The 22,359-nt window shown below is 36.0% G+C and overlaps 1 protein-coding gene across 1 annotated transcript; it reads right to left on the reverse strand.

Annotated features, from left to right (window-relative positions):
* Positions 1–11,352: 11,352 nt before the first annotated feature.
* On the reverse strand, positions 11,353–17,981 carry LOC123869462. Its single transcript, XM_045912386.1, has 4 exons — positions 17,880–17,981; positions 15,685–15,828; positions 12,411–12,612; positions 11,353–12,061 (listed from the first exon to the last, which is right to left on the reverse strand). The coding sequence occupies exons 1-3, from the start codon at positions 17,903–17,905 to the stop codon at positions 12,477–12,479; spliced, it is 306 nt and encodes a 101-aa protein (XP_045768342.1). The 5' UTR covers positions 17,906–17,981; the 3' UTR covers positions 11,353–12,061; positions 12,411–12,476.
* Positions 17,982–22,359: the final 4,378 nt, after the last annotated feature.

The raw sequence follows: 22,359 nt of genomic DNA on the forward strand, positions 1-22,359 counted from the left end.
GTCCGCGTGCGTGCGTTTAGGTTATTCAATAATTCCGTTGGAATTTCTCAAAAGCTCTTCGTGGGTAAAATTCCACGGAAAGATTTCCCTCCTTACAAAGTGAACCTTCATGCAAAATCACATGTTTCGGTCCAGCGGTTTAAGCTATTCGTTGATACGTAACGATCAATCATTCAGTTTCTCCTTTTATTGGTATTATTATCTGAGCATGTCATTCGTAATACTAGTTCAGAATGTTTTTTTTTTTAGTTAAAAGAAATATGGGCCTTTGGAAGTAGTTTCGATAGCTGGGCATTAACAGTCGCTTCAGTAGGTACTGAGTGAACAAACATATCACTTTCGTAACTTGCAGTAAGCGATGATATCTTGGCTTAGCGGTCAGATCGTGGGGCGTGAACCCAAAAGACGCAGGTGCGAATGCTGCCAGTTTCGCAAATTTTGATATGTATTTAAAAATATCTTTAGAAATTTCCTTGAAGCGTAGGTAAAAAAAGGTATCATAAATATATGGTTAAAAGTAGTTTTGACTGGATAACAGTTTTGACTGTAACATACACACGGATGACATATTATCCTAAAAAGAATTCCGCCTCAGCTCTTTAGGAAAATGGACGAGCTTGGCATTAACATCACGTAAGCGTAAATAAGATCAACAGCGGACGGTTTCAATAAAAACATAACGAGGTACGACTGTGTAAAATGAAAGATTTATCCCTTTGGCCGCGACAAGGGTACGGGTTCTGTATATAAATTCACACCAATCTATTGAAAGTCGGGACCCGTGCTAGCAGAGTGTTTTTAAAGAAATCTCTTCGGTATTCCGGGGAAAAAGTACGGAATGGGACACAACGAGGACATGAAATGGGGTCGTTTAAGATCCCATTCCCGGCTAAGTACCCTTTGACAGGAAATGCTTTTAACGCAAGCAATACATTAGATAGCTCCATGTTGTAAGAAGGTTGTTCAGATTTGTAACTCGGATTGCCCTATTGCAACTCCGACGTGAATAAAGCGACTTTACGAGTATGTCGTTTCAGTATAGTTTTATAGGTAAGTACCTACACCGTTTCGTAGAGACGGCCTGTAGGTGGATAGTGGATACGTCCCACTTATCACAAAACCGGCCAAATGCGAGTCGGACTCGCGTACCGCGGGTTCCGAACTTGGGTATTTTTTCCAACATTTTGCACGATAAATCAAAAATTATTATGCATAAAAATAAATAATAATCTGATTTAGAATGTACAGGTAAAGCCCTTTCATATGATACCCTACTTGGTATAGTTATCTTACTTTGAAAATTGAAACACATTTTTTTTAAATGATGTCACCACAAATTCGCGGTTTTCTGGTTTATTCTTTTACTTGTGCTATAAGACCTACCTACCTGCCAAATTTCATAATTCTAGGTCAACGGGAAGAACCCTATAGGTTTCTTAACAGACAGACAGACAGACAAACGACAAAGTGATCTTATAAGGGTTCCGTTTTTCCTTTTGAGGTACGGAACCCTAAAAATGAATGGCATTATTCGGGTCTGAATTAAAAGTAAGATGAACTTAATTGAAAATACGTAATTTTAATTTGTACGTGCATCGTTTCTTGCGTACATGCAAATTATGGATCCAATTCCAATACACGGTGTAACTACCTACTTCACTTAGATTAGCTTAGGGTCATTCGAGAGGTGGTTACACAACCCATCAAAGGCAGGCAACGTATTGGCGGTCCCTCAGGCATATTGTGTTTGTAGATGTGGTAATTACTTAGCATCTGATGACACTGGGTGTATCACACTGGATGAATTACGGGTTTATATTTACTTATCAGTTATCATTATCTTCTCCATAATGTTGTCAAAAGTTTGTGATGTCTTCCATGCCGCACTGGACCAGCATGGTAGACTATGGCCTGAATTGTTCGTATTCTGAGAGGAGATCCGTGCTTAGGTAGTGGGCCAGCGATGCCGGGTTCATCATGATGATGGCGATGACTTATTATTATTATAAGATTTACTTATTAGATATCATTAATAGAAAAAATTGTGATAGAGAAAGATACTTATTTAAAAAACAACGGGTTACTAATCAAGATAATTTTATTTTAAAAAGTCACTAAAAAGTCGATATTTCGTTTCAGTTGCATTGATTTTGATACAAAAACAAAACGACAGTGCAAAACACCATGCTCGAAGCTGTCATGGACAGAACCTATCTGCCTTTTAGCTCCTTTTGAAGGAATTTCGCAGAATTTTTCGTAAAAAATACTGACTTTGAATTTTACTTTTGGTACCGTACGACGCGACAGTTTCGTTAGTTTGATCTACTACTGAATTCCATGTCATGTTCGCCAGCTAAGTACAATGTTATGAAGCAATAGAAAATAACCAACCAAGTGCAAGGAAACTACTCAAATCCACGCGGACGAAGTCGCGGGTATCAGCTAGTTATGCATAAGAATAAATAAAAGTCTATTATACCCCACTTGGTATAGTTAGCTTACTTTGAAAATTGAAAATACCTACTGATTTATTTGTTCATAAATTTTTATTTTTTTTGATGTAACCACAAATTCACGGTTTTCAGATTTTTCCTTTACTTGTACTATAAGACCTACATACCTGCCACATAGTTCTAGGTGAACGGGATGTACCATATAGGTTTTGTTGACAGATAGACAGACAGACAGACAACAAATTGATCCTATAAAGGTTTTCCTTTTGATGTACGGAACCCTAAAAATCAAGAAAAACTTATAAATATGGTTTTGGACGATAATATCATTTGCAACTGGTTTTCGTGATAAATTGCTTGTTTTCGTGGCGGATAACACGCAAATATATTTAGGGCGTTTTTAATAGGCTCATCATTGAAACCCCCGACCCCGATTTTACACGAGTGGAATTTTTGAAAATTCTTTCGTAGTGTACACATGCATCGCCATCATCATTGTCAACCGATAAACGTCCATTGCAGGGCATAGGTCTCTTGTAGGGACTTGCACGCGCCTCGGTCTAACGCCGCCTGAATCCAGCGGCTTCGTTCAACTTCTTTGATGTCCAATTATAAATAGGTTGTTACCTTTTAGCTTTAGTTTTAAGTTTAGTTGATAATTTGTATGAATTGTATTTTTATTTTTATTCTTTGTTTTTGTTATTTTGTTGAGCTGAATAAACTTTTATTTATTTATTTACGGCTATCACTTACCGGCGATGCGCAGCGAGCTGAGTCCCTATGAACAAAACGTTCTTTGATGTCGTGTGCCCACCTATAGTGGGGAATCTTCCAACGCTGCGAGTGAGAGGTCGCCATTCTAGCACCTTAGGACCCCAACATCTATCGGGGTTTCAGACTGTGTGCGCTGTGCATTGCTTGCTAACGTCGCAACCCCTTGAGCTATTTCTGATTTTATCGAGAAGAGAAACTCCTAGCATATCTCTAAAGTTAGCAATCTACATTCAAAATGATGTAAATCTGACGGATAACTTTCAATAGAAAGAAAAGTATCACGTTTGAAGGGACACAAGTTTAATATTTTCACACAATTTCCTAACGACGTATGCGTAAATTAACAGGACCGCCATTTGTTTCGGGTGACAGTATACGGGCCTCCCCCTTTTCTTAATAACGTCAGAGTTTGCTTAGACAACAGACGTGAAATTAAATGTTTGTAGAGTACAAATATTGCTTGACTAGTTAATGGTTCGTTGGTCTAGTGGTTAGCATGTTCGACTACGGATTACGAGGTCCTGAGTGCGACTCCCGGGTTGGGTCAAAAAATATACCTATTTTTCTGCTATTTCTCAGTACTAGCCCGGAGTTAGGAAGTTGGCGGTGTATCATCCCGTGCCTCGGAGAGCACGTAAATACGTCAGTCCTTGCGACTCCGGTCGTGTCGAATTTCCGTCCCGTCGGCTATGAGAGTGAGGAAATAGAGAGTGCATCTATGTTTGCGCATACGCTAATTATAATATCTCCGGCGCAGTTGGCTAATTTCTGTGGAGATTGAACGCTGTGGCCGAAACTCTATCAGGAGGACATTAATAGTACGAGTATGTAAGGACGAGAGACAAATAAATTAAATAAATAAAATTGGTGATCGGTCTTAATGCTATCTTCTCGATATTTAAAACCCGAGCGGAATTAATATGCATTTATCCGTCGATAGAGACTAGGTAGGTATATATAAGATGTTCAAAAGATGCAAAAAACCATGGTAATTTGTGACAAATAACAACATTCCTAGGAAATCTATCGGCAGATTACAGCTATTTACTATATTTTTAGATTGAATTATTTTACATTTATTAATTGATATTAATAATTATAAAGTGATGTTTTAGACCTAAGTGCTTCTAATTACTTAGATAATTTAATAACTTAATAGACTATTATGTGCTATTATCATAATATAAACAAGTTATTAGTACCTTTACAAATAGAAGAGCAGCTGTGAAACTTATTTAAGAAGCTTATACATCAAAGTACCTATTTATCTAAGTGGATTGATGTAGCACCTAGACTAGAGAAAGCACTTGAATAAAATAACAATATACATCTTGAGAACTTTTAACCCTTGTTTAAAGTTACTGACTACTGAGTGATTGTTACGATTAATAGTAGGTGATACCCGCAACTTCGTTTACGTCGATATTATAGATTTTAAAAAAACTTGCGGAAACTCTTTGATTTTCCGGCACAAAAACCTATGTGTTACTTCATGGCATAAACTATGTTCATTCCAAATTTTAGCCAAAGCGGTTCCGTTATTGTGGCGTGAAGGGTTAACAAACGTACAAACTTCCACATTTTTAAATGATTAGTAAGAGTACTTAGGTATTTTAATTTAATTTCTAATTAAATATTCGTTCTTGGGTCCACGTTTTACAAATACCTACCAACATTTCAGGATCGTAACTCATTTCGTCTACTAGCTAGAGACCCGTGACACGCGGAAAGACAGACAGACATCAGAGTGACATTAATATGGCTCCATTTTACCCTTTGGGTATGAAACCTTAAAAATACTGCTTATATCGACGTACCTATAGCTCAAACCCCACTAAGAAAGGATTTGCGAAGATCCTATGGGAAAACCTAAATCCACGCCAAAAAGCTTGTATTTAATAACCATTAGCTTAATACAGTTTATGATAATTATGTAAAAGGGACACCCTGTTTAATATTTAAACACAGTTACCTAATGACATGCGTTAATTTAACTTTGGGTGTAATTTATTTCACGCCAGGATGGGGACTACCTTTTCTTAATGAGTCGGTCACAATTTCCACTGGAAATAGACAGAAATGAATAAATATTAGTTAGGAAGAGTGAAATGAGAGGTTAGATCAGCCAGATAGGTCCAAATAGACCTCATCAACCCTCTATTTCTCACACATGATTGTCGTCAAGCTAAGCCTATCTCATAATAAACAAAATAAAGTCGCTAAAACCCAATTACTACCCGCGACCTGCCGACACATAGGGATAGATATATAAAAATTGATTATCTCTCGCTGGGTGTATTTTAACATTATACTATATTTATATTTATAAATTCAAAAAATTTTCCTCTTTCATTTGATATCCCACTCGACACAATAGAAAAAAAAATTTGAAGACCCCTCTTTTTTTGGATGTAACATCCGTCATGTAATTTTTTTCGTTTAAAATTTAGCCATAGGCACCCGCACCATAATAAAGAATTGATTGACACCTCATTCATTAAAATCGGCTCGGTAATTTAGGCACTACGGTGGAACACACAGAATCTGATACAAATATGCACACACAGGTAACATAATATTATGTAGACTGTTAAAATCATAACCTTCCTTTTGGTTTTGCCGTAGTCGGGTAAAAAGGCCCAGGTTAACCCACTTCCATCTTAGACTCAATTATTACTTACCACCAGAGTTCGTAGGAGATCCTAGTCAAGGGCTAAATCATCATCTTCATCATTAACTACCGATTGAAGTCCACAGCTGGACTTAGGGACCACGCCACAGTCTTCATCGTCATCATCATCACCAACAACCGATAGACGTACACTGCTGGGAGTAGATCTTGTAGGGACTTCTATGCGCCAGAGTCTGACGCCGCCTGAATCCAGCGGCTCACTGCAACTCGTTTGATGTCGACTTGACCTAGTGGGGGTCTTCCCACGCGTTGTCCGGGGTCGCCGTTTTAGCACTTTAGGACCCCAACATCTATCAGTTTTTCGAATTATGTGCCCTGCCCATTTCCACTTCAGTTCACAACCCGTTGATTTATGCCGGTTACTCTGGACTAAATTTGTCATCGAATAAAATAAAGTAAAATGTCAAAAAATGATAATAATTGTAAGGCGGAGGACCGTGTTTGGTGGCGCGCTCTTGGAAAGGCCTATGTCCAACAGTGGACGCGTACAGTCTGATGGAATGTAATGGAAATAATTGTAATTGTAAAGTACTATTGAAAATCAAGAGTACTTTTGTACTTTTGAAGCTAATAATATGCTAATTTTTAGGCATAAATATTGGACTACGAACGCAGTTTCATAACGAGAAGCCAAATCGAAGCACTTGAACGATCTCAATTTTCAATAATGTCAGCCATTTTTTCATCTTCGAATGGTTTTCATTACGGCCCACCGTGATTCCCGGGAGCTTTCCGCGCCAATGGACGGTGACGTCGCGAACACATCTCTTGCTGGAGTATCGTTGGGGAAGAAAACATACGGAACCAAATTTTTAACTGACCATCCCCCTCATGACTTTACCCGGGTGGGGCACACGGCATCTTAGTGTCCTGGTGAGGTCTTCTAGCCGGAATATCACCGGCTAAAAGACAGCTTGGCTTGGGGCCCTAGAAGTCTGAACAAAGTACCTACCAATGTAGCGCCATCTGAATAACGATTAGGTACGAAGTTCTTTTCCAATTGCACTATACATATACATTTTATAGATAATGTAATCTTTTATGAGGCTAAACTTAACTGCTGATGGAGTTCGGCAAAATGTAAATTATTATAAGTAATGCGAGCATTACAATAAATAATTTTAAAAAAACTTGTTTAAATGAAAACTTAAAATTTTATTTTTCATGATAGTCTTCCACTTTAATATTCCACTTAATATGTTATAACCTGAAACAATGTATCTACTCATACAGGTTAGAGCGTGTTTCACACGCTTGCAGAGAAAGGGCTATTTTCATACAATTTATACGGGAAGTTGATTAAACATGCTAAGATTGCAATTTCCGTATGCAATCTATCCGGACGTTGGGCGTTAGGAAATAAGGTCTTAATAAAACCTAGGCTTGCTAGGCAGTTGAAATGTAGGGCATATTTGATGTGATTAAGAGTTTTAATTTCCTTTAAGGACGAGGTTATATTATGTAAGTCGGAAACATCCGATTTGTTGGACTGGCGTTATCTGTGAGAAATTGAAACTGTGTGACCCATATTAGAACGTAACGTTGCATGAATTTTAATTGAAGGATTGCTTTTTTTTATTACATTTACGATTTTGCACTAGTTTTATTATTTAAAATAAATAAGTTAAAAAGTCTTAGGTGCATAAATTTTATACATGCCATAAAAACACTATACCATAATTAGGTACATAAGGACTTAACTGCGATTTGTATGAAATATTCATATAGTATAAATAAACATTATTAATACCTATTTAAGTATTCTTATGCGTTGGCGTCGTTCATCTAATTGAGTGGAAGCTTTGTTCTGTAATTTGGGTGAAAATTTCTGATAAAGTACCATCAAAGTACCCAGGCTCGCGAGATGTGTATAAAATAGCCTAACAACAGTCTCTCAAAATTATTGATTTCGATGTTTTAGCAATGTGAGTCTGTATTTATACTATCCGATTCAATATTACTTAGTCTTATCCATTTTTAAGGTTCCGCACCTCAAAAGGAAAAACGGAACCCTTATAGGATCACTTTGTTGTCTGTCTGTCTGTTCGTCTGTCCCTAGTAGCCTGTGTCCGTCCCCGGAATGTAAGCTAACTCTGTAAAAATCGGTGAAACTTTTGGGCTGTGAAAAGCTAGCAGACAGACCAACAGAAACGGACTTACACACTTTCACATTTATAATCTTAATAATAATAAGTATAAGTATGGATTATCATAGTATTTAACTTATATCGGATCGGTTAGTATGAAACCGCTCTAACACCCAGAGCGTTACCGGACGTGATAACAATCTATATGTCCCGGATGCGTCCCATTCGTTCGACGGACGTTATCTCGCACGTCGTGCCTGCACGCTTGTCACATGAAACGTAGGAGGGATCATTTGTACCTGTACTGCGCGACGGAGGGTTAATTTTGAATTAAAATTTCCTACCTCCGTAGTCCGCACCTATACCTGTCAGTGTAAAGTAGGTTATACGTGTCGTAGTTACGTGTATTAAATCGGTCTCGTCTTTCTTTGTATGATAGAAGTTAGTAGAAAAATTTAAAACTGTTTGGTCTATGTTGTGGTTATGTTAATTTAGTGTGTAACCACATGGGGCTGGAATAAGAAAAGCCTCTTGAAATTATCAGATTACAAAAACTTAACGACGCGCGACGACTGCCTTTTCGTTTTGTGGCTAGCCAATTGCGGCTCATGAGCACAAGGGTTGAGTCGAAAAATATTAGGGTTTTCTATGAATAATATTTTTTCAGTAGCAGGCCGTTGTTGAGACGCTGGCTGTGTTTATCCCCCTGCTTCGGATAGCACGTAAGACAATTTATCTTGCGCCGGTCGTGTCGAATTCTGCCCCATTATACTATGAGAGTAAGGGAATAGAGAGTGCATTTGAGTACCTACATAGAAAAGTAAAAGAGTGAATTATTAATTATTCACTCTTTTACTTTTCTATGTATGAATAATTAATAGATAAAGATCGCTCTTGTTAGTGTAACTGTTTCTATCTTTAAAGCTCAGTAAAAGCAAAACGATTTAAGTATTAAAAACCTCAATTTATTTGATTTGTTCCACGATAGAGCTCAATATTTTCACACATAAATGTTCTACAAATAAAACGTTCAAGTAACTCTTTGTGAGCTTAAGTTATTTGCACTTAGTCGATAGCATTTCTGTTTTCTAAGTTGGGACCATAAGTAACTATAGGTACAAACGAGGATGCCATACAATTTTATAAACTGAAGCCTTTGTTTCTAACTAGATGATGGCTGCATGGATTTAGGTTTTTAATAATCCGGGAACCCTTTGATTTTCCGGGATAAAAAGTAGCCTATGTGAATTTTCGTGATCTACCTCTATACTAAATTTCATATAAATCGGTTAAACGGATAGGTCTTTTAAGAATTCCGTGGGAAGTCTTTGATTTCCCGGGATGAAAAGTAGCCTACGTTCGTCCCCGGGATGTCAGCTAACCTTGTATCAAATTTCATTAAAATCGATCAATCTGTTCGGCCGTGAAAACCTAGCTAATAAACAGACAGACACGTTTACGCATTTATAATATTAAGTATTGATATGGATATTTCTTTTAAAGCACGCCATCTAATCTACTGCATGCGTTAAGACTGTTTCCTGTAAAAGAGTACTTAGCCCGGAATGGGATCTCATCGACCTCATTTTATGTCTCCGCTCTGACCCATTCGCTTTATTTTTCCGGGAGCATCAAAGCGGTTTCTTTTGAAAACACTCGACGGTTCGAGGTCTCGACTTTCAATAGAGTGGTATGAATTTATTTATACAGCTTGTACCCTTGTCGCGAATGATGGGATAAATCTTTTATTTTGCACTGTCAGACCTAGGGTATATTCTTTTACTAGCTTATATCCGTGACTTAGTTTGCGTGAATATAAGTTTTTTTTAAATCCCGTAGAAACCCTTTAATTTTCTGGGATAAGAAGTGTATTATGTGCTAATTCAGGGTATAATCTATCTCCATTTCAAATTTTAGCCAAATCCGTCTTGTAGGTTTTGCGTGAAAGAGTAACAAACATACACACATACACACAAACCTTCGCCTTCATAATAATAGTGTGAAGTGTGATGGGATACCCAACAAGTTGAATTGGCCAAGCTTCACACGGTTATATAGGAACTTTTTGAGTGACACTGTACGAGTAGGTATCTGTTGGTGAAAACTTGACTGACTCTTTCTGCTGTCCAAAGAAAGAAGAGCGTACATCTGCTGATTTCTAAAGTTTTGAGTTTTAATATATTTTTTTAAAGAATATTAGCCATGCTAATCATGACTAATATTCCCCTTTCCCCTCCAATTAAGCGTAAAGCTTGTGCCAGGAGTGGGTACGACAATAGTGCAACGGGTGGGGTTTGAACCGCCGACCTTTCGGAATTCAGTCCGCTCCTCAACCGTTGAGCTATCGAGGCTCTAATATATTCGGAACATTCGCTTTAATATCTTCTTTTTGAATGAAACCGAATAAAAAGGTAGATTGGAAAAGTTTTTCTTTCGCAAGTGTAATTAAACTTGTTAGAGGCAATTTCCTGTGTACTTCCCGTACGTGTAGATAAGGCATGAAACGACCGTTGTTTTATTACACCAATCTTTTTAGGGTTCAGTGTGTCAGCGGGACCCTATAACTAAGCCTTTGCTGTAAGTTCGTCTGTCCGTCAGCGGGCTGTATATCGTGAAACGTGATAGGTGAAAAGTTCATAATGTTCACAGAACGTGCATTTGTATATAGGCACAAATAAAAATAAATCAAAATGGCCGCCAAGTAAAGTCAAAAAAATTTAAAAGTACTTACCTACTTGTACGATGGCACGGAACCCTTCGTGTGCGAGTCCGACTCGCACTTGACCGGTTTTTTAGACAGACGACATAATAAAGTGATCCTGTAAGGGCTCCGCTTCTTCTCTGGAGATGCGGAACCCCTTATAATTTGGTTTCAAATTAAAAAACAAAGAAATATTATAAAATCATTTATTTCATTAGCGTATTACAAATGTTGTTAAATACTTGTAAGAATTCTTTTTTATAGTTCACATGTTTTTTAAACATGACTAATTTTCCCTTACTTAAGTAAATATTAAAATAACTTATTATAGCTCAACATATTCATACTCCTCTGTTTCATTAAAAAAGTTTTCCTTAAACTTATTATTGAAATAATCAGTTATCATAGTCCAAACGTTCATAGAATACCACACTATAACACCCATAGAAAATATTAAACGAACTGCAACACTTAACATGGTTAATAAAACGTCTTAAAAGCTAAAAATAATAACTACCTACATTATAATCGAAATGATTAAGTACATAGTAATACTTTTTAGATAATTATCTGTATTATTATAAAAAAATATTCAATAATCATAAGATTAATATTATCTGGACATTATATTAGGTACCTATACTAAGTACACCAGTTTTCCTCTCAATTTTGCCCTTATATAAGCTTCCAAGTATATTGGGTAAAAGTGGACCGATTTTGCTAAAAGTAGGAACAATATTTAAGTCCTAACTTCTTTTCAACTGTCAAAGTTTTTCTCAATCGGTCCAATGGTTATCGGACGAAAAACTTTTACATTTTTTATTAGTAGCTTTTGTCGTAATAATATTATAATAGATTTTCTATCTTACTTTCCCGGTTATTCTAAGAAAAATATTCTAAATACTGGCGCGTGAAGACATTGTCTTATACATTTTACGCTGGGACAACACAATTTAACAATAGGTATTTAAAGGCAATACAAATGGTACTTAGTACGTGAAAACTTGGGCTGACCTTATAAAAAGGTTCCAAGAAAATTGTTTCTTTTCAGCAAATATAAAAGTGACATGATATTTTAATTCTATAACACGCTTGCCTATCTTTTTATTCTATTTTCATTTTAAAATAGTAATACTTATATAATATTCCTCATAAATATTAAATTCGTATAAATTGTGTTTTGTATATTTAAGTTACATAAAAATGTACCTAATTTGAAACAATAATGAAATAAACTAAAATTATTTATTATAATAATTTTAATTAATGTACTATAAGCTAAAGTTATCTAGTTTATTTATGAGGAACTATTCAAAGCGTCTTCAGTAGGTACTAAAGCAGTGCATCCCATAACTGTAATCAATAAAACATTAAAAAGTAATTAAAAAAACAAAAATCCAACTGCGTAAATACCAAAAAAATTAAACAACAGGTAAACTGAAGTAAATTATTATAAAACATTTACATAATAATTTAATGTCTGTAGTAGTTAGAAGAATAAAAAAAATTGGTGTAAGAATCGTTAAAATCAGTGCTTTAGGAATGGTTTAGGAAACCCAACTATGGTACCATCTAAAAATGTATTCTGATGAACAAATATAGTCTAATAAAATAAAGGTAAAAGATAAACAAAAATCTGAAAATTCTATCAACGGGATAATATGGATGTTTTAAAATATATTATGAGGCTACTACCTATTTAGTATTTAGAATCCCTTATCCTAGTAGTAGTGTTGATATGTTTATGCCTCTATATCCTTGTAATGAAACTATTCGTCTATGCCGTAAATAGCATCCGATATGATTTCATACATCAGTTGCATGTGAGGATAGGCGAGCGTAGTTAGCAGAACAATGGTGTTGGCTATAACGAACAGTTTCATATTCTCCACGCCTTCTTCCGATCTGAAATTGAAGATTTTTATTAGGGTTCCGTAAGCAGGTAAGCTTCCGCTGCCCGATCCTCCGTTTGTCCGTCATCAACCTTAATAGACTACAGGCCCATGTTTAAAAATGGGTGGGTCATATGAACCACCAGGTGACGTATACAGGACGATATAAGAGCATAAAATAATAAGTTTCAGCACTATGCCGTCACTTGTAAGCTGTCCAACAGAGTGCTGGTGAGAATTGAAAAGTGCAGGTAGAGTGAGTACATTTTGGTCATATATTTTTGTACGGCATTTTTACCATCGATAGATCCATGAAAAATATTAAGAAAACGCGCAGTGCCGTAAAAAAATGGTGCGCCACAAAGTCAGTAAATGTTTTGATTTTCTGACAATTTCCGGGGTAAATTTGGTCATTTAATTCTGTACGGCACTAGTTTCATACTGTTTCAATACAGCCTCTAATCCATTATTCCGCAACGCCGTACAAAAATCATGCGACAAGGGGAAAAAATTGAGGGTAGCAACCCCCTCTCTTTCCGTGGTCCGGGGGGTGATTTGAGAAAGTACGGCTTTGGTTCCAAAACATTATCTAGCACTCAAAAGTACTATTAAAAATAATGCCGTAAAAAAATTAGTGTTCATTTGAATGTGTATCAATAATTATCTTAATTTTATGGTATACTTAATTTTTAAAGCTGTAAAATCATTTGACTCTGTACGGCAACTTTTTTTTTAACATGATAGTGTAAAATACTATTGTTATATAGTATTGCCGTTCAAAAGAAACTGTTCTAAAAAAAATTATAGATAAATACAAAAACTGAAATTTTTCAAATTATTGCAAAAGTTTAAATATTCATAGATTAATAAAATATAGCAATTTTCTACGCTTTTCCCTTGTTTTAAATAGTATTAAGATAAATAAATTAGGAAAAAATTATGCCGTACATTTTAATGCAGACCATATCTTTTAGGCTGATGAAAATGACGCTACCATTTTAAGGGTAGTACTTTATGGCCATCTGATACTGTACGGCATTAACATATTTTTGAAGAGAACAATTGATAATATGATAAAATCACTATGCCGTCTAACTGAAGTGAACGGGTGTGTATATAATATCCACATCCCCTACAAACCTTTGGACCAACGAAAATGTACGGCATGTAAAAAAATATTATCTATGCATAAAACACTTTCAAAATAAATTAATTTTATGTTGTTTCAAATCACCCCCCGGACCACGGAAAGAGAGGGGGTTGCTACCCTCAATTTTTTCCCCTTGTCGCATGATTTTTGTACGGCGTTGCGGAATAATGGATTAGAGGCTGTATTGAAACAGTATGAAACTAGTGCCGTACAGAATTAAATGACCAAATTTACCCCGGAAATTGTAAGAAAATCAAAACATTTACTGGCTTTGTGGCGCACCATTTTTTTACGGCACTGCGCGCTTTCTTATTATTTTTCATGGATCTATCGATGGTAAAAATGCCGTACAAAAATATATGACCAAAATGTACTCACTCTACCTGCACTTTTCAATTCTCACCAGCACTCTGTTGGACAGCTTACAAGTGACGGCATAGTGCTGAAACTTATTATTTTATGCTCTTATATCGTCCTGTATACGTCACCTGGTGGTTCATATGACCCACCCATTTTTAAACATGGGCCTGTAGTCTATAACAGGGCTCTCTCCGTCACTTACTCCATACAATCGAAGTTCCAATTTCATTTGAATATTAAGCAACCAAAGTCCATGAAAGCAGACATATTCTAGAAACTAATATATGTGCCTGTGGTGTTTTAGATTTTTCTAAAAATATGTAGTTTCAAAATTACAGGAGCTCAAAGATTTGTATGCGAATTTTCAAGACCGCGTAACTTTGAAACCGAATATTTTAACCGAAATCTGGAAAACTACAGACACAGATATTAGTTTCTAGAATATGTCTGCAAAATTTCATGGACTTTGGTTGTTTAATATTCAAATGAAATTGGAACTACGTTTGTATGGAGCGAGTCACGGAGAGACCCCTCTTTAGTACCTAAGTAACTTGAAGCTTATTTTGAGTTTCCAGACAAAACAAAAAGCCTCTAAAAACTTTTCTAAGTCTAGAAACATATGAATGAACTTTGTAGATTGTAAAGCGTTAGGTACGGTCTGGAAGCCATTTCTTGTCAATTCTAAGTTGATCCTATCAAGTTCTTATTGGATGAAAGCCAAGCAACTCTCGGCCTGTCGTTATGTGGTGGAAATAGTTTTATCCTATTACTGAATCTAAGAATACCTTAGTAACAACCACTGCATGTTTAAAATAAACCAAAAACAGTGTAAATGTAAAACGAGCTTCGTGGGACAGACCTGTTTTATTTATTTCTTAATTATTTCATATTTATTGGGAAAAGGTTTCAGAATCAGGTTTTAACAAGTGTAAATTAAAAATTTTCAATACCCCCGACAAATCATTTTCAAATAAATAATTATGTATATCTAGGCAACGTCCATCTTGACAACTTGACATTTGTCAATTGACACTTGAATATTATGAACCTAAGGGTTATCTAACCTTCTTCTCCACAAGAAAACTAGAAAATAACTGATAACTTTTAAACGGCTGAACCAATTTTTTTGGATTATAGCTAAGAACACTCTCGATCAAGCCACCTTTCAAACAAAAAAAAGTAAATTAAAATCGGTTCATTCGTTTAGGCGCTACGATGCCACAGACAGATACACAGATACACAGACACACAGATACACACGTCAAACTTATAACACCCCTCTTTTTGGGTCGGGGGTTAAAAACATAACTTGTCATCTACGACCATGTTTTTAATTTTTCAAAAATCCGTGAGTATTTCGGGTTAAAAAGTAGCCTATGTATACCATCATTCTTAATTTCAGCCAAATCCGTCCAGAAGTTTTTACGTGAAAGAGTAACAAACTTGCACACACTCACACATATATATATACACACACACACACACGAACAAATCAATAAAAAATATTTTATATTAAAAGTGTGATGTGATGTTTCTTAGATTTTCATCGATATTTTTCGAGGAATTTAAAGTTACCTGAGCCAACCACCGAATCCTTGGTCATCTTCCTCTACTGAATCGAGTTTCGGTGGGGCGGTTTCCGTCTTAGGTTGACTGCTGGATTTCACCGATCGTTTAGCCGAGCCATTGTTGTGTCTTGATTTCTTCATGCCTGAGTGTCTGTAATTATAATATTTTTTTTAATTCAGATACAAACTTCGAGGCTTCAATTGGCAGGCATCAAATGTAAGCTGTGTAACGGCTATAGTACGCCACAGCTCGAGATGGCAATCGGGCGTGAGGTGGGGGGACGCCTCGGCTCATAGGCCGATTATCGTACGTCACCCCGATATCCCACACCGGGTTAGCGTAAAGTTTTAATTATTATAATATTTTAAAACTTTGTCTCACTCACGCCACCCATCTAGTGTTCAAATACCAAATATTTGACAGATATCAATTCAGGACCTAACCGAGAGCTCACTCACTCTAGTTCACTCTGCCTATATAGTTGACTAGCCGATGCCCGCGACTTCGTCCGCGTGGATTTAGGTTTTTTGAAATCCCGTGGGAACTCTTTGATTTTCCGGGATAAAAAGTAGCCTATGTGCTAATCCTGGATATTATCTATCTCCATTCCAAATTTCAGCCAAATCCGTCCAGTAGTTTTTGCGTGAAGGAGTAACAAACATACACACACACGCACACACACACACACACACACACACACACACACACACACACATACAAACTTTCACCTTTATAATATTAGTGTGATAGCATTGGTTTACGCTACAACACTAAAAAGTGACATAGACAATCAAATCAAAAGCTCGGTACACACTAGAAACAAACCGCTTCGCGTCCTCATCAAATATCGGCGGATCCAATAACTCCACTAGCGTTCGGGGCGCTAACGAACCGTATTCATTGGAGCCCCTCAAGCGTTGATACCAATGCACGCGTTTTAACTTCATTAGTAAGTTAGTTATCAGAATTTTATGATGCCGTAATCATTTTAAATTGTAGCACATTTTTAATAAAATTTACTTCGGTCAGAGGGATCTTCAAACAGTAAATGAAAACAAGTGTAAACTAAAAAATTTTAACACCCCTGCCAAGTGAAGGTTACGGTAACTAGAAAAGAGCTTTCCAACGGCTGATCCGATGTTCTTTGATTATAGCTAAGAACGCTCTCGATCAAGCCACCTTTCAAACAAAAAAAAAATTAAAATCGGTTTATTAGTTTAAGAGCTACGATGACACAGACAGATACACATATGCGCACGTCAAACTTATAACACCCCTATTTTTGGGTCGGGGGTGATAAACATGACAACTCATTGATTGGGCAGCGTATTGTTGTCCATATGAGTGAGCGAGATAAAGAAAGTAAAGCTTCGCGTCTGCTTCTGTCCGGTATCGTTCCAATAGAACAGAAGCAGAAGCGAAGCTTACGGTTTTATTCTTATGTAAGGATTGCCATGGATCCACCTATGTGTCAATGTCAGAATTGAACTGATATTGAGTTGAATAAATATACTAGTGGTGTTCCCATCGACTAGTAGCTTGTTAGTGGAACTGTTCTTGTTACCACCCCCCAGTGGCCAGTGGCATTCGCCAAGGCCGAGGCCGAGGTCTTCCAGGTTTTATTATTAGTCCCTACTTCCTAGAGCCAGTGGCATTCGCCAAGGCAGACCGTCTTCCAGGATTTTTTATCAGTCCCTACTTCCTACACCCTGGTCCAATACCCTTGTACGGCCTCCAATAGGAAGAAATTGGGGCAACATCATAAAGCAAGTCATATCTGGAGGGAGCCACGATTCACGAAGTTGAGCTGAACTCGATATATATGGCACACCAGGAAAGTAAGGCACGCCTCCCTACTCAAGGAGCAAGTACTCGCAATGGTGACGTATAATGTTATGGTCATGATCTACCATCTCCATAGTATAAGTTTGGGAGAAAATTATGTATAATTTTTGATGTAAAATAAACATTTACCTAAACAATTTGAAATCTATACTTTCTCTATATGAAATACAATTTAATTAATACTTACTAGATAGTTAAAAATAATAATTTTAAGACGTAGTATATACGTTCGAAAACAACGTTACTCTTTCTGGATTAAAATCTGAAATAATTTCTTAACTTTAGCATGCACTTGCAGTAAACTTTCAAGTTGGAATCCACTTAGATATAAATTTCAAAGAATTTTATTGAATAACCTTAAAAATTGTATATTGAGAAACATACAGAAACTGAGAGAATATACAATATTATTGCTAGAACGCGCACTGCAAACTGAGGGAAACTCCACCACCTTCCCTAATCAAATAACGCTTGATCTAATATATACCTGTCTACACTGAGAGCTGTTGAACTATAGCTTCAAAGTAAATAATCGCCTTCAATAAATTTGCCAATTAGAGGTTTGGGTTCAATAAACTAAAATACTAACACACTGTCTACTATAATACTATAGCTTTTAATTAGATTTCGAAATAAATTGCATTATTTACTTGCAAAATAATAGTTATTAAACATGACGTGAAATAAGAATGAATTGAATTACCAACATGTTTATTTGCACAACTAAATACACTAACTAATACTATTAATTTGTACAAAATAATAATATGTAACTACACGAAGTGCAAGACATGATTTAAAAGTATTTTTTTTTTCTTTATTTACTTAAGGACAAATTTTTCAATCATCGAGTAAACTTCAAGTGACAAATAAATTTGACGTTTAGACAGATTTCCAATATAAATTTTGTCAAAATATCTTTATTCCTCAGTTAATTATATCTTGTATCGCCATTTTTTAAGCTGTCTTGTCTATGGTTCTTCCATTCTATGTTACATTGACGAATTGAATTGCGCTGGTGTGACACTACTTAAGGCCATTTTAATAAAATAGTCTAATTATTCTGTTAAAATAATTTAATTTGAAGAATATAATTTGGCGAATGAAATACCAGCTAAAATAAAAACAGTATAATTTATTTACATTCGTTTACCCGCTCTTACACTATAACTGGCGTTTTGAACGCTAATGAACCGCATTCACTGAAACCTCTAAAGCGCTAATCAATACTTACATTAGTGAGTTAACAGACTTATGATGTTGCTTCTTTTACTTCTACACGTTGTTTGTATGGTTTCTTATAAGATACCGATCGATTCGAAATCAAGAAATATAATTAATTGATCAACGGTCCGTTTCTATACTTAATCTGTCAGTAATTAACTTGGATTCAGGAAATAATAATTCTTCTTTTCATTTAAGGTAATTAATAAGTTACTTAACAATAACCATGTTGTTCATCGTCAAATATCACCATACATATTTTTAAGTAACGGTTAAACTAGGATTAGTGCAATCACTAATTTAAAATATAATAGAAACTATCTTTTGCTTAATTCAACTATTATAGATTGTGTAAGTTTAAAGTTGATTCTCGAATGCTACTTCAAGTTTGAGATCTTTTGCTTGACTTAAGACACTGTTAAAACGAGATAGCGCTATACTGCTCACATAAAACCTTCTCGTTTTAACTGAAGCTTAAGTCTTATATCAAAGAAAATATCAAAAATAATATGCTTCATTTATTAAACGATTAATATTTCACCCAAAGCTGTAGTATAGACTGTGTATCTCCTAATGAGGGAGAACTTTTTGACCCATTTGTTATTAAACCCCTTACGTAAGGGATCGTTCGTGAAAAATATATCAAATACGATAACGACTTGTTGTTTCAGCAGGGTAATAAAATCGAGAAGTGTCCGGAATAAACCTTTCTCTGCCTAAGTTCAAGTCTCAAACTTACTGAAGTGGTAAATAATAGTTTAGGACGAAAATAGCAACCCACTCTCTCTTCTTTTGACGACTTGATGATCTTTAAAATATGAAGTAGAACTATATAAGGATTTTTTTAAATTGGGTCTAGTCTGGCGAGTGGCTTCGTCTGGGCGTTGGCGTGCAGGTAGCTATACTCGCATACATCCATATAAAATAGTAGGTATAGATGACAGATCACAAACAAAATGACATCGCTCAAGTGGCCAGGTGTTTTAAAAACTGGCCAAGTGCGAGTCAGACTCGCGCACCGAGGGTTCCGTACTTCAGTCGTATTTTTAGACATTTTGCACGATAAATCAAAAATTATTATGCATAAAAATAAATAAAAATCTCCTTTAGAATGTATAGGTACAGTCCTTTCATATGATACCCCATTTAGTACATTAATATTACATTGAAAATAATAAAATATTTTTCATTAACATATTTTTTTTTTGGTGATATAACTACAAATTCACGGTTTTCAGATTTTCCCCTTACGTGTGCTATAAGACCTAACTACCTGCCTTTCATAATCCTAGGTCAGCGTGAAGTACGGGAATAAATCTTAACATCTAAGCAATGAGTCTTTTGACCAAGGAATAAGGTCAAAATATTATTTTTGCTTTTTATTTATAGGGCCGCTTTAGAAGCACTTATTGCAACTCCTGTACTCATATCGCTGCTCGCATAGGTAATATTATGTCTGTGTACGGAGTTTAGTGGTATGTGTAATGGTGCGGCTCTACAACCGGGATTCGGCGAATGATTCGTGTTCGGGTATTTCCGAAAGCTCGGCATTCGGCAAATTAACTGGCCACAGTGTTCGGGATAGGGCAAATGTTTTGTGTTTATCAGTCGGCCGGTAGAGTTGATTTTCTGTGTCTGCGAATGGTCCGCGTGTAGTTATTAGATATACATATCCCGGAAAATCAAAGAGTATTTAACAAACCTATATCCACGCTTATACGTTCGGGTTAGCGCGAATGTGTGAAAGGATACGTTTTTTTTTATTAAAAAAAAGCAAATGAGCAGGTGTGTCACCCGCTGTTAAGTGATTACCACCGCCCATGATAATTTGCAGCACCAGAGGTACGGCCGATGCGTTGCCGGGTTTCCAAGAATTTGTTGGTCCCCCTTTGAATGACCCCCATGTTGCTCTGGCCACCCAATTCGTGACAACGCGAATCATTTGCCGATAATGAAGCCGGAATCTTTTGTCGACAATGTAACCGTACCATAAGTGCACTAGGAATTTTTAAAGCTAAGAATATTTAATGTTTTTATTCCATTTCAAAAATGCAAAATGTTGTAGAATATTGCTGCGGAACTTTAGGAGCACTGCACTGCATATTTAATAAACCTTAATCGTTGCCTCCGCATCGCAGATAAAAAACTAAGAGGAAACTAAAAATAACGCCGAGTCCCTCTTAATCCATTTCGTAATTTATATTTTAAACAGCTTCTTCATTAGATGTTTTCTTAAGACTTCTCGAAGTATTTACAGTAAAAATAATAAAAATAATATTGTTTTATACCTTACGTTTTTACCCAGCTACACTTTCAGGATGGTAATGGTTTTAAGCTATCATTTTCAGGTAAGACAACTTGTTCCACTTACATAATCCGTCAAGACTCTGAGGTTGAGATCTATAGAGAGCACTTTAACTTTGCTCAGACTTAAGACACTGTTAAAACGGGACAGCGTTATACCGCTGGCATAAATCTGTCTCGTTTTAACTGAATCTAGTCTAATCTTAGTCAAAGTGAGCTTCTATAGATATAAACCTAAGTACCGCTACGCCGGTTCGCAAAGTAGACTCTACTGAGAAGAACCGGCAAGAAACTCAGCGAACTCTTGTTCGTTTATAAGCAAAATGTTATACCTACTTATAATGTAGACATAAAAGCAATCTAACTATTACCCTACCTTCTGGGCTGTTAAATGCAAAGCCAACTGATTCCATTAAAAAAATGTCTAAGAAAAATTTCATTACATCCCATACATACCTACGTAGGTACTTATGGTTTTAACTTTTATTCTGTTTCTCCCAATTAAGTAAATAGGTACGTTATGTACAACAGTACGAAAGAAAGGAAAACGTACCTATTATTGGCAAAATAAACCCTACTAATTGGCTTCTACCGCAACGCTGAAATAACTTTGAAGTAGAAACCTTTTGAGGATTCTTTAACGATATTTTCTGCTGTGTAATATTTGATTACCAAACCCTGAAAATAAACATCCAATCCAGTTGAATAACCGCACTTCGGTGTTTCTTTATTGTAGGCCATAATGATGTCAACACGGAAAACTGTGTTTGCTCGAAGGGTGCAAAAATCAACCCTTGTTTATTTAATCCCTACTCGAACCTTATCTTCAATGTGGTACTTAGTCGAATGTATACGTTCAGTTTAAGTTAGTTAAAATTAGGATTCAAGGGGAAGCCTGTAGATTCTTTTTAATTTTCAATGTATTTTAACACAACCCGAGCGGGTATCTTAAGAAAATCTCTCTCTAGTCAAAAAAAAGGTAGGTACTCTCTAAAAAAATCTGCGTCACTCATCTGTACATAAAAGCATTAGGTAAGTACAAGTGTGAATTAAAAAACACCCCCGACAAGTGATGGTTACAGTAACTAGAAAAGAGCTGATAACTTTCAAACGGCTGAACCGATTTTCTTGGATTATAGCTAAGAACACTCTCGATCAAGCCACCTTTCAAACAAAAAAAAAACTAAATTAAAATCGGTTCATTAGTTTAGGAGCTACGATGCCACAGACAGATACACAGATACATAGATACACAGATACACACGTCAAACTTATACACCCCTCTTTTTGGGTTGGGGGTTAAAAATG

Source organism: Maniola jurtina, chromosome 11 (assembly GCF_905333055.1).
Source record: "Maniola jurtina chromosome 11, ilManJurt1.1, whole genome shotgun sequence".
Lineage (NCBI taxonomy): Eukaryota > Metazoa > Arthropoda > Insecta > Lepidoptera > Nymphalidae > Maniola > Maniola jurtina.

What these genes read in the sequence shown, in the direction of transcription:
- LOC123869462 (XM_045912386.1), bottom strand. Translation starts at nt 17,905, where the DNA reads ATGTTTCTCAATATACAATTTTTAAG. An exon ending in CTCAATATACAATTTTTAAG is followed by an intron (nt 15,829 to 17,879) that starts GTTATTCAATAA and finishes TTATAATTACAG; the next exon opens with ACACTCAGGCATGAAGAAAT. An exon ending in GGATTCGGTGGTTGGCTCAG is followed by an intron (nt 12,613 to 15,684) that starts GTAACTTTAAAT and finishes CTTCAATTTCAG; the next exon opens with ATCGGAAGAAGGCGTGGAGA.